The 13,247-nt window shown below is 38.5% G+C and overlaps 1 protein-coding gene across 3 annotated transcripts; it reads right to left on the reverse strand.

Moving 5' to 3' along the window:
• Positions 1–1,506: 1,506 nt before the first annotated feature.
• On the reverse strand, positions 1,507–11,981 carry LOC101854897 (ankyrin repeat domain-containing protein 65). 3 transcript variants are annotated; one of them, XM_005107489.3, is made up of 8 exons: positions 11,815–11,981; positions 9,792–10,083; positions 9,318–9,430; positions 7,704–7,827; positions 6,876–7,079; positions 5,415–5,533; positions 3,985–4,087; positions 1,507–2,817 (listed from the first exon to the last, which is right to left on the reverse strand). In XM_005107489.3, exons 2-8 carry the CDS (start codon positions 10,048–10,050, stop codon positions 2,507–2,509), a joined length of 1,233 nt encoding a protein of 410 aa, XP_005107546.1. In that variant the 5' UTR covers positions 10,051–10,083; positions 11,815–11,981; the 3' UTR covers positions 1,507–2,506. The 3 variants fall into 3 exon arrangements, with proteins under 3 accessions (XP_005107546.1, XP_035828087.1, XP_035828088.1); XM_035972194.1 differs by lacking the exon at positions 11,815–11,981 and adding an exon at positions 11,530–11,740; XM_035972195.1 differs by lacking the exon at positions 11,815–11,981 and adding an exon at positions 10,573–10,642.
• Between the last annotated feature and the right edge of the window lie 1,266 nt (positions 11,982–13,247).

Consider the following 13,247-nt stretch of genomic DNA (forward strand, 5'->3'; position numbering starts at 1 on the left):
GAGAGAGAGAGAGAGAGAGAGAGAAAGAGAGAGAGAGCACAACTGTATGGATCTGCGCACCACCGCAATGACAGTGATTATATTTCAAGGACTCAAGAAAAAACTGGGTGTATCCACTTAGTGCGGTGGCGGAGAGATTAGTGCGCTGGTCTCCGAAGCGGAATGTCTGGGTTCGAGCCTCGGTTTGGATACAGATTTTTTTCGCCCCTTCCTGCCCACGCAGCAGTAATGGGTACTTGACTTCGAGTTGGGGAAGTAAAGGCGGCGCGGAGAGGAACTGGCCACCCTACCAACCACACTGTGACGAAGGCCCAAGAAGTTGTCTCACTAACAAGGCAATCCCCAATGTCCAGATCGGATGAGGGAACAACTTTACTATCACATTTTAACGTTTTGAAAAATCACAATATAATAAAGTTTGCACACCCTTTACAAACGTTTAGTATCTTAGATCTACTATTGTCACATTATATAGATATAATTATTCATTCTGTAAACTGTAAACCCTACTGGATATCACTGTTTTGTTTGTCCTTTCCTCAAGATGTATTTAACCAAACTATAAGCCCAATTGAATAAAAATACAGCAGAAAGTAGAGACAAACTCCTCTAAAAAAATGAAACAAAAAAATTGGACATGTCCAGTTCAACCATGTTTGGTTTCAAAGGTGCCAATAGATGCAAGTATGTTGGGACGTGTCTTTGTTCAAAGTCAAAGTACGAAATTTGACGCTTGATCAGTGGGTGTCTCAGGTTCCGATCTCATTTGAAGATATATGTCCGTCCCAGGACTTCTAGTTTGCATGAGCGGAGCTACAGCTTGTCTCTGTGGATGGATGATGGACCCCTGTTTTCTCTTTTTCTATATCTTTTTTATGTCTCGGCTTCCATTTGTCCAAATCTGCCTCTAACAAATGACGTTATTTAGCTGATTCATCAGTGTCAGTGGTGTAGTGGTTAGACACTTCGTCATCACACACAATTAAGACCCGAGTTCGATTACCATGTGGGGAGATATTTTATCGAGTATCTTGGTTTGTGTTCTGGGACATTGTTTTCCTCTCAACCCAGGTAGGCTCCAACAGGTAGGATTGAAGCCTGCTTCCTGAATGATCTAAATTGTGTTCATGGGGGAGTTTAAAAAAACCTTACATTTAATTTAATAATTTTAGATCACGGGCCAACTCCTGATAAACGGTGAGAGAAAGATGGACAATATGAGTAATTTGTAGGATCTCCCTTATAAATAAACTAGACCTTTACAGTCCTGCTAGGAAGAAGATCAAATGATGAAATTCAACACTCAATTTTATTACAGTACACACACTCTATGTTGCCAGTCGACTTGACGGTCTACCATGATAATGTGTTCTACTGTAAGGCCCGCACAGTGTAGTCTTATTTGATACTACCTAATCGTATTATATGTTCCATTTCTATCAAAATAGTATATAATACATAACGGAACAAACACTGACAATACGCTCAACACAAACACATAGAAGATTTAACATCATATCACTTCATCTTTATTATGAAGTCAATAGCAACAAACAACTGCTTTATCACAAATATGCGACAAAAGAAAAGCTGAATGCTACAGCTTTAATACTTATTCTTAAATCGCTGAATTCTTACCACGTATTTTGCAAGATTAAGAAAACTTCAGAAGCGAATTGAAACGTACAAAAGCAACATATTATCATAGAAAAGGTATACCAGTGAAAGACCTGTTCACCCAATAACGGGCAAAAAGACAGCTGAGGCGCATAACACTTGAAGAGACATGTCTTTGAGAAACCAACAGATTTTGCAGTCTCCTAAAGTCTTTAGAGAACTTCAATGTCATACGCTACTCCAGCTGTGACAATTGATGAATGAAAGTTAACCTGATCACCACATAGTGTGCAGCGAGGGGAGAGCTCCACTTTAGACAATAATAGGCTGTTACCTCACTTCGTTGACCCCTAAAATTGAGGTGGGGGGGGGGGAGGGTTGCCCATTCCCAAATCCCCACACAGTGACTTCTTTCAAAGTAATAAATCTTGTCTTTAGATCAAGCTCCTAGGAAACTGATGGGGACGGTGGAGGAGACTGTTTTTTTTTGTCATTGATGAATTAGTATGGGTAAAGTGAGGCTGGAGGAGTCCTTGGCTCAGTTTGTACCATGCTGGAATACAAAGCAGACGGCCTAGGTTTGAATCCCCAAAGGGATGCTCTGAACTATTTGGGGGATTTGGCGAGTTTTTAAGGCTCTTCACCCATTTAACTTGGTCCTGTGGGATATGGATATTAAATTCAAAGGTCCCGCCTTTTAGATAAGCTTAAAGAATTGAAAGGGAGTTAAACCTATAAAAAGACACTGACAGTGAGGTAACTTCTGTTGTAAAGCAAAGCCCTTGTGCACACACTTCCAGTGGAAATATTTCACCCCACAGGTAACCCATCCGTGTTATTATGATCTTTATGATCATCATAGCAGTGACATCTCTCCTTCACAACAGATCTAGAATGATAAGTCAATGCGCTTGGCCAACAAAAAGTCTTTCAGCAGTTGCGGGAGAGGCAGAGAGTTGATATACTTTGTGTTCAGGGGACTCATGGCACTGCGGATTGTCTGTCGACACAAGCGCTTCAGATCGCGGGGGTTGCCGAGTTCATGCTGAAGCCACACGTTGAACACAGGAACCTGACAGCGAGCCTGCTCCACACGCGGGACATCCAGGATGGTGGTTGATCTTTCACAATCTGAGCTAAGCAGGAGTCGCAGCATAGGTATGTGGCCGACCCTTGCTGCGTGGTCCAGGGGTCGTTTACCTGTTGAGGGTCAAAAGTTTTAAATTCAAGATTTTGGCTTGAAAGATGAGACAACAGATTTGCTAACTCCAAGGCTTTTTGAACCGAGTCCCTCTACTAACATAACAAACTTTAAATTATAAAACAAATTCACATGAAAATACCTGTTTAATACTGAAAAAATCATTTTCCTGCAGCTTTATTGAAACTCTTTTATGTAGCTTCTTTTCATAGCTGAGAAAAAGATCAAAAAATGAAATTTTGGAGAAAAAAATAACAACAAAACAGACAGAAAATAAAACAGATGGAGAGTGATAAGGAAAACCCTGATATGGGCACGACCCTATAACTAAATATAAGAGTATTCTAAGAAAGGCACATGTATAATACAAGTATTTCAAAAGAAGAGATACTACGGTCAATAATAAAAGTTTGACCCACAGCAAGTACTTTTTGAATACATCCTACAACTGTTGTTTGAAAGCAGTCCTTGGATTGCCAATTATGTTTCCTGCAGTAGAAGCTGATTCCTACAGTGCAGGAGGTTAATGAACTCGATGTGCCCTGCATGAAAGTTTTTGCCATCATATATTAGAGAAAAAACATCACTGCAAGTTGCACCCACAAAAATGTCAGGCAATATGGGGGCTCATCATGTATTTCAAAGTTTAAAAAATTAAAAATGTGTCACAATTCAAGCTGGAATCAGGCGCTCGTTAATTTTTGGGCACAAAGCGATTCTGGCATAATCTTATAGTCTACAGTTTGGCCTTGCTTTTGGTGAAAGAATTACCCAACTATCTTGAATACAAGTTGAGTACTTTGCTTTTAAAGGAGGCAGGGGTCAACTGGAAGCAGAGGTAAAATTAGCGACAAAATGGCCGCCAAAATTTGGCAACTTCCAAAGCTTGAGAGGCCTTGGAAATTGCAAATTTACATTTTTGTGCCTTTGGTCAACATTTTTCAGGAAAAATCGACACAGAAATGTGTTTTTAAATGACATAAACTATGTTGAGCCAAATAACAAAAAGTCAATAAAAATTGCCACACTGGCAAAAAACCGAAATTTACAATGATTTCTTTATTTTGAAGAGCGCCTGGTTTCACCATGCAGCCTCACAAATTTTGCACCTAAATGCAATATATGTGGTTTCTGTCGTCAACCAAGCAACCTGTCATAGTACTCACCATTCTTATCTCGCGTATCAGAAGATGCTCCATGATTTATTAAGAAAAGGGCCGTCTTTTGTCCTTGGGCCATATGAAATACATTTTTTCCTGCCTTGTCTGTCTGTATAGAAAAAGAAAAGAAATAGTATGGATAATAAGGCAAAAGCTGAATTTTTCTTCCTCTTAATCTCTTGGTAAATGTATTAAGCATTAGTCCTGGTAGATAAGAAATATTCAGTACATTTTACCCTGAGCCACAACAAGGCTTGTTTGCCTTGGAAATTCTTCTACCAGTGGTTCCAGTTTCTAAACTCCAGAGCAGGAAATGTTATGATGAATTCTATATTAAATCCATTTCTCTGACAAGCCAATCCCAGTCACTTGTGGTCAGAACTGCAGTGACGGTGAGTTGCTGGCAGTGGCTCGGGCACATTCCTTTACGATGACTTTGACATCAAATTACTTTTTGGTGATTGCTGAAAACAGGACTTTTTTTAAATCAGGAGTTCATTCATTTGATGCAGAACTACCAAAATAGGTTCACTTGTTTTGATTTAAAGACCAATTTAGTGACGTATTTGTCACTTTTAGATTTTGTTCCAAAAGAGGGACCCAGCACAGTGGGTTTACCCCCTAGGAGGTAAAAAGAGTTAAAAAGTGAAGACAATGCAGTTTGCTCATCATGAGAGTTCATAACACAAAGCAAAAATCTGTCCCAACAATATATCTCGAGCTTGACATAAGGATTTTTAAAGACATCAAACAGTTTTATAGAAATATATCTGTAGGAAAGAACTTCTAAATTAAAAAAAAATTCCAACCCGAAATATAATAGAGCACAAGGAAACAAAACAAAAGCAAGGAGACCTCCAACAAGAAAATGAAACTACAGCCCCAGCGATGAGTCACAGAAATTTTTACTTTCATCCCAACAAGAGAATTCAAGTCACCTGAGGTGTCAGTCTAAAAGACCAAGCTATATGAATCATTAAACACAACAGAGATAATTTATTATCAAAGATTTCCTAATTAAATTTTATTTCCAGGCAAACAAAATGTTGACATTCGGAAACTCTCCTAACTGTTGAGTTTTAGAGATCTATTTCAGCATGTTTCCCCTACAGTCTACAGTATTGTAGGCTGACAAAACGCCAGAATGTAAAAAAGGTGTTTTGTCAGATTATGGCACAATAGTCCTGGATTCTACAAATTGAGATAATGAAACAATAAAAAAAAATTGTTCAGTGCCTCTATAGCCAAAAGCTGATGTAGGAAAGCATTTTTTCCCCCCTTTTTTTCATGAGCATAAGACTTCCAAAATTACAATGAATAATGATTCATGACTAAAAACTCCATAGCCCAATGATATAAAGATGGTGCAGGAGAAGCACGAACAAGATGCTTGCAAATAAAAAAATTTTGCAGTACGCTTCCATGAAGAACCTTACGTGATTTATGTCAGCCCCTGCCTGCAGCAACATTTCCGCTATATCTTTCCTGCCCAGACCCGCCGCCATCATGAGTGGCGTGGCTCCCTGCTTGTTCTGGTAGTCAATCTGGCAACCACCTGCAAAACAAAAATGATGAAATGTTTACCTGCCTACTTAACGAAAGGTATATAGATCTAGTTAGAATTTTGAGATCAGATTTTGAAAACAGATTAAATTATCACCATGAAAATATTAAAAATATCTTAAAAATAAAAACCAAACAATCCTCCCCCCCCCCCCCCCCCCCAGGATGATAGGAAAAAAAGCTGAGATGCATTTGTATCTTGATTTTAAAAATAATGGTCAATAGGAAAGGTCCAGCCTGCTAACGAAAAAAAGAGAAGACAATAATTTCTAAACACCATAGAAGCACTCATTGTACCTATTCTTCATTATTTGGCTGGGTGTGGTTTCAGCGGTGGTGAACCGTGAACGTGTGCCCTCCCTTTACACAAGCAACAGGGAAGAGTGTTTGTGACAGAGCGGCTATGAAAGCATGGTCTCCGCAATGGCTTTTATGAGACAGCAAAAGATTCCATAGACACAGCCAGGACAAAAAAGTTTGAGATAAAAAACGAAATAGTTTATTAAAAAAACCCTCCTGCAGGAAGCATGTACAATTAATTAATATTTTTTCAGGACAAAATGAGACAAATCCTTAATTTACTTAATTTATAAGAACTTTGAAAAATACTTGTGGACCAGGATTCCTAAATCAAATTATCTACAACAGCTCAAATGCCAGAAATCATTGTACAACTCATAATTGCAAGGAATAATTTCTTTGAGGAACGATAGGCGGCAGCTTACTGAACAGTCTCAATCAAAGCAAATTTTTTGGAGCTTCCAAGCAGGGAATTGAAATAGGAAGGGGAATTCAATAGTATTTGTGAGGCAGTATGGTGAAATCAGGCCCTCTTCAAAATAATGAAACAAGAAACTGGCATTTTTCCACAGGTTTGGGAATTTTTAGTGACTTTTTATTTTTTGGCTCAACACCTTTCACGCCCATTAAAGAACACATTTCTGTGTGAATTTTACAGAAAAACGATGATTAAAGGCATAAAAGATGTAAATTTTAGGTTTCCATGGACTCTCAAGCTTAGGAAAAAACAAAACTTTGGCAGCTATTTTCTCGCTAATTTTACCTCTGAAACCAGGTGACCCCCACCTCCTTCAATCACCAATATCTTGACTTGTATCCAAGACAAATGGATATTTTTTTAATCACAAACAAGGCAAAAGGACAGGCTTCATTAAGGTGATACCAATAGCTCCATATGCCCAAATATTGACGAGCGCCCGATTCCACCACGTCGTGACACATTTGATGAATCAGCAGGCCTGAACTACAGCTCATATTTTTATTTTCTGGCAATAACAACAAGTGGGGTTCTAACAATGTAAATAAGTGGTTACCTTTGATCAGCGCCTGTGTAATACGATCGTCAAAGTCTCGAGTAATGGTGAAACAAGTGAACAGTGGGGTCGTGCCCTTTGTATCTGCAAGGTCAAGGTCAGCTCCTGCTTTTACCAGTTGCTCCACAATGTCAAAATTGTTGTTGCCGACAGCCTGAATCAAAGGTGTGCGGCCACTTACACTCTGTATGTTAGGGTCAGCACCTGCAAAGAAAAAACCCCCAAAATACAGTGATAACAAATGTTTACATGACAAGTGTATAAAAAAATGGTAATAGTGCTAAAAAAAACCCAACAACTAAATCCCAATTTTTAGAAAAATACTTAAGTTAGGCCCTATACAGTAAAGCGAAATGAACACCAGTACTAGACCAGGTCAATAAAGCACTTATTGTACCTTCTGTGTGGTTCACGTAAAAACAAAAAGTGAAGGGCAAGCCCAACATTGTTGATTGCGCAGGAGGTTTGGGGGGGGGGGGGGGGGGGTTGTTATACCAAGGGATACTATACTACCACTCATATTATAGAAAACACTTTGGACGACCATTGTTCGTTTCTCTCTATATGCTTGCACAGTGATTCGTTCAAACAGATGTCCCTTTGCTATCGATAAAAAATGGTCATGTTATTAACACTTTTCTTTTCATTAAAACTTGGATTCAACAAACTTGAAGGTCGAACCCGACCACTTCATTGAAGGCCAGTTCCACTACACTATACTATACAATATAACACTACATCTTACTAGAAACCAGGGCCAACCCACAAAAAAATTAAATCTATTTTTCCCCAATAAAAAGTACATGTACCTCCCAAAACAATTTTTACCATGTTTTAGGAGCAACTTGACAACAATAGGTCTTTGGATGGCTGCAGCAAGGGCAAGCGGGCTAATGAGATTGACATCAACAGCGTTGACGTTGGCGCCACGAGACAGCAGGAACCTTATCACCTGAAGCAAAAAAAGGAAAAGAGGTTTTTATAAAATTTGTTATGCAGTAATAACATTGGATTGAATAAATGTGTGTTTAGTTTGATAATAAGATAAGATAAGATAAGATAATACTTTATTGTACCAGAGGGAAATTTGTTTGGCAGTACAAGACCATAAAAACACATGCATGCATAAATAGAAATTTGATTACATATTATATTAGTTCAATAAAATTCAATATGAAAGAAAAAGTAAAGTTGACAATAATATATCACATCAAATGCATCATTCAACTACATCTAGGAATTTATCACAAGACTTTTAGAGTTACATATACAGATAAATGTATTTGAAAAAGTAATACACACTGATATTTATTCCGACAGTAGCCTTATACTAGATGATACGAAACTTTTAATATGTGTAACATAAAAAGAAAAGTTCCTCTATAATGCATCTGTCTTAAGATGGAAACCTGTTCAACACCTGGAAATGGAATGAGAAATTTCTTCCCTTTCAAGGGCTTCGACCTCAGATGGAAATTACTTTGTCCAATTGGCCCAAATTTGAAACAAAACTGCTAATTTTGGTTCTATTGACTTTATTCTTTATACAGCATCGCCAGGCGAGGAAGGGGGAAGGGGTGGGGTATGGGGGTAACTGTTACCCCATTCATGTGAGCCCTGAGTGATGCAGGTGGCCAAGATGGTGTAAGAGAGAAATTGCACCAATGCTTGTGAAAGTGCAGGAGTGGTGCTCCATCATGGAAACTTTCCTTGGTAGTGGTAGCCAGAGGTATGAAATTAATTTGAATCCTGATTGCCATTCTGATCATACTTAGAAAAAAAAATTCCTCGACTCGTTGTCTCATACAAGGGAGGGGTCGAATGGTTGATTGTGCAATTACACCGATGCGCGGGGCTTAGGGTGGAAATGAAGGAAACATTCAATTTTTATCGTCTCAGTTTCCCCTGGGTGACTTTGGGCGGTGCCTTTGTCCCCTCCTGGCCTACCTTGATCTGCAGTAAAACAATACTCCCTATTCCTTTCCTTTGCCTCAAGATCTACTTGAAGTAGAGGCTGGCATTAGCACTATTGCTCCATCAACAGCATCGATCACTTTCCACTTGAAGTTGATGGTTGGTCATTATCACAAATTTCCACAACAAGATAAGATTAATCTAAAATGATCTAATTCGTCATTACATGATATCTCGTAGTCAGTCAATTCATCCAAAGCAATTTCTAGAAATCTGTCTGGCTCTTCAAGGGCTTCCAAGGCACTGTACTTTTCTTCTGAGCCATAGCAGGTTGAATAACAGGAGCTGAAATCAAACTGACCCCGTTGTCAGCCTTTATTTTTGCATTCTTTGCTGCTTAACTTATATAATTATATAAATGCCATCAAAACCAAACTGTCACCTCTCCTCCCTTCCATACACAAACAAATATTCACACTCACTTAAGTATACAAAAAGCATTTGTGGAAAATATAATAATAAGCTCACCTTTATTTCACTATGAATCACAGCAACGTGAAGAAGTGTGTATTCCTTCAGTCTGAGCTGACGGACCATTCTCGTCCAGTCCTTGACTGTGAAAACTTTATCTCCATCATGTTCTGTAATTTGAACAAGAGAAAATATAGTAAATGCAGTAAAATATTTGATTGTTGGCAGGAAAGTTCCATTTGGCTGCAGTTATGATGAGAAAAAAAAAAGTGGTTCAAACCCGAGTAGTGGGAATATATATTATAAATAAATCTAGGGTAATAGACCAAAAATTTTGAATCACAATCTAGAACAAAAGTAGAGTCACCAACAGCAAATTATCATTTCCAATTAATTTGGGCACACATGTCAATGAGCTATGACGGAAAAGTACATCCCGAATAACAGCACTGTGTTTTTTAACCTTCCTTTTGTCCGAGTCTCTGAAACAGAAAATTTGTATCAAATTAGCTTTTCACAAGGAAGACTTACCAACATGTGGAGAATTTACATGGAACCCTTCGTTCAAGCGTCTCACTATCATTGTGAGGTCATTGAATCGGACAGCTTTAAAAGCTTCATCTTCATGCTCTGGAATTTCCGTTAGCATTTCAATAGAACTATCAATGGCATTGCTAAACTCTTCCAGTGCTTCCTCCAGTTCCATTTCTGTCTCAGAGTTCTCTGCCAAATCTGACTTCTCTTTCACATCCTGGAGCACAGTCTCCATCCGATCTGTTCCATTCTCCATCTCAATTCTTAATTGTACGTTTCAGCACCCAATCTGGAAACATAAATATATACAAACGCTGAAGACATGAAATGATACACATTCAGTCAAGCAGGCACGTAACAAACCAGGACCTAACAATTTAAAGCATCGATGAAGAGAACAGGTTTTTATTATTTTCCAGATTTTTTCCGTATTCATGGATATTCTTTTAGTACTTAAAACAAGTACACAGGCTAAATTCTTAAACAACATAAAGATGTCAATGTCACACCAATTTTGCTATGCATGTGTGTGTTTGGCTATAATCTTAGTTAACGCGGCTATAATCTTAGTTAACAAAGGCATCGGCTAGACAATATGAAAATTAAACTTTATTGAAATGCTCGAGCTCAACTTACAGTCAACGGAAAAAAAAAGGAAAGAGAAAACGCATGCCATACCATTACAAAGTCCAGAAGTTCAGTTTTTTTTGGTCTATATATATATAAAAGATGGTGAACGTATGTATGATATATTAAAATGGAGAACTAAATTAAATACCTGGAATACCATACAGTGCATAGTCCATAGTATGGTGTGCGGCCAAAGAGGAACCACTTTGTTATGGAAACAGGGTACATTAAAAGTACTAACAAATTAATGATCAAGCGGACACTGATATATGAAATGGATTTACTTCACTTCAATCCGTTATACAAGTTTACCCCCCCCCCGATATTTCGTGGGTTAAAGCGGGATACTTATGAAGCTACATTATACAAGACTAACTATGAAACTGCAAAATGGCATATTGTTGAAATTTTGTAGCCTATCCAACCAAGGAAATGTTGATCAAAGTAACTTTACATGTGAAAAAGATTGGAGACATTCTTTCCTTTAAATTAAAATGACATACATAAGTTTCCTCAGTCTGCAGCATAAAATTTCTATAGTGACTTTTACTATAAAAGCTATGATCGATCAGCCTTGAAAATTTAAGTTCTCCAACTTTAATAATATACTACATTTTGGGTAGGTTCTGTTTTGTGTTTCAAATTTGAGCAAAAATACTTCTTGTAAACGAACAAAATAATAATAAATTTACATTATATTTTAGGCAGGCCAGCATGCAGACATTAAAATTCATAAAAATTATTCAAATTAATCAAATCAAGGTGACCCATCATCCATTTGAATTTTTGCGTGGTCATAACTGTATCTGTAGGCCCTTCAGATCCGAATCATGAGTAGTCCTATAGGCCTAGAGGGTTTTTAAAAGAGGGCTGTAATTACATCCTTAAAAAATAATAGACCACCGTACTGACCCTGACCTGAGGGCAACCCACTAGATCTAGATTCTAGATCTAATCTAGATCAAAAATCTATGTCAAGTAGTGCGGCTCAAGCACAACTAAATTAAAACCCTGACCCATGATAGAGTCAAACCAAGATTAAGATCCGTCAATCAATCAAGCAAATTTTAAGGATGGAGAAACCAAGTTTCTGCTCTTGCCTCACCTTCGCTAAATTTTCGTAGATCTATAAACAGATCCTCATATTGGTATAACAATAATATAGGAGAAGACGCCTTACTACTGCTAGATAATTTAATTATATGTCAGAGTAGTTGAAACATTAAATATTGTAGTAGTCTACACTCTAGTCTTTAGACCCATGTAGAAAGTGATCCAGATCAGCAGCCCCCAGCCTGGCCCTAGCCTAGCAGTAGGCGAGTAGATCAAGCAGACAACTGAATAAACGGAAGAGCTCAGAGTTCAACAAATAAATGTTGCTGCAACTTACGTTTTAAAAAAGTCCTCGTAAGAGCCACAAGCCAGTGGGAGTAGGATAACTAATTCACAAAAAAATGAATCCAGTTTCGGGTGATGGGCAACTCCCAGCTTCGACTGAAATGGGTATCATCATATTATCATTATCAAGTATCGGAAACCCGGAACAAGTCTCACTTTTCAATGTTGACAAATGGCTAAAAATAGAGCCTGATTTTTTCGCATTGGCTTGGGGCTTGGGCTTGGCTTGGCCAACATTTTACGTTCAACTTGATTGGCTGGAATACATTTCATTGCGGGATAAATATAGAACCGTTGACCTTTTAAGGTGGTATTTCCCAAGACACTTTATTGTCCATACAAGGATACGCAGGACCGCTTCGTCCCCTTGGGTAGGCCCTATTGAATAGCGTAAGCGTCGCCCAATGATCGAAAACTCGAGTAGATGGTTCGAGCTCAAGTCGGGTTAACCGACAACAACAACAAATAATACACGTAATCATAATAATAAGAAGAATTATAATCATAGGACCATTATCATCATTCTTCTTCTTCATCTTCTTCTTGGTTGTCCAAAAGAGGGAGGCTGTTTTTACCATCAGAACTACGACCAAAGATCGGGTATACTTGCTACGACGTAGATATTGGATCATTGTTTGCACCCCCCCCCTCCCTCTCTCTCTCCCTTGTTAAATTAGTAAGTGTTTTACAGCGCTCCCAACTGCAGAATAACTGTCCTCAGAGAAATTCGCGCGCGCAACCCGCAAGTTGCGTACGCAACTTTTGGCTTCAGCGCAACTTTTGCGCAACTTTTGCGCAACTTTTGCGCAACTTTTGCCATTTTTGTGAATTCGCGAATTTGAGGCAATTTTCTGCAAAAGTTGGAAAAATAATAATTTAATTTCGGTAAAAATAACTGAAATTTTCTTCCACAACTAAAAATAAATAAATGTAATAAATAACGACGCGAAGGGGTCAATTCGTTCGTACCTGAAATTAGATCCACCACTTCCTTTGCACTACGGGGTGCCCAGTGCCCGTTGCGGATGAGATCGGGCTGGGACGATCGCCCGACTCTTTGTCTGAAAACAACGCGTTTCTTTTTGAGGCAATGAGTCGGGCGCGATCGATTTGTGCCACAATAGCCACTATGCGCCGTCAGTCTGTCGAGCAAACCGACTCGTCCCAACCTGACAAGGACCTCCCCAAAATAGTCCTGTTTGGACTGAATCATCTTCTTCTACTTCTTGATCTAGCTAAATCTAGACTCTAGATCTAGATATATATAATAGAGTAAACTCACTCGTAAACACGATCGTCTGATTACTTAGCTTGCTTGGTTCCGTAGCACCAGGTAGATAGATCTAATATAAAAATTTGTGAAAGACTTTAAATCTTAGGCCAGGAGGATAGATCTAGACATGGATCGATTCATCCAGAAAACCC

This window comes from Aplysia californica, unplaced genomic scaffold (genome assembly GCF_000002075.1).
Source record: "Aplysia californica isolate F4 #8 unplaced genomic scaffold, AplCal3.0 scaffold00608, whole genome shotgun sequence".
Taxonomy (NCBI): domain Eukaryota; kingdom Metazoa; phylum Mollusca; class Gastropoda; order Aplysiida; family Aplysiidae; genus Aplysia; species Aplysia californica.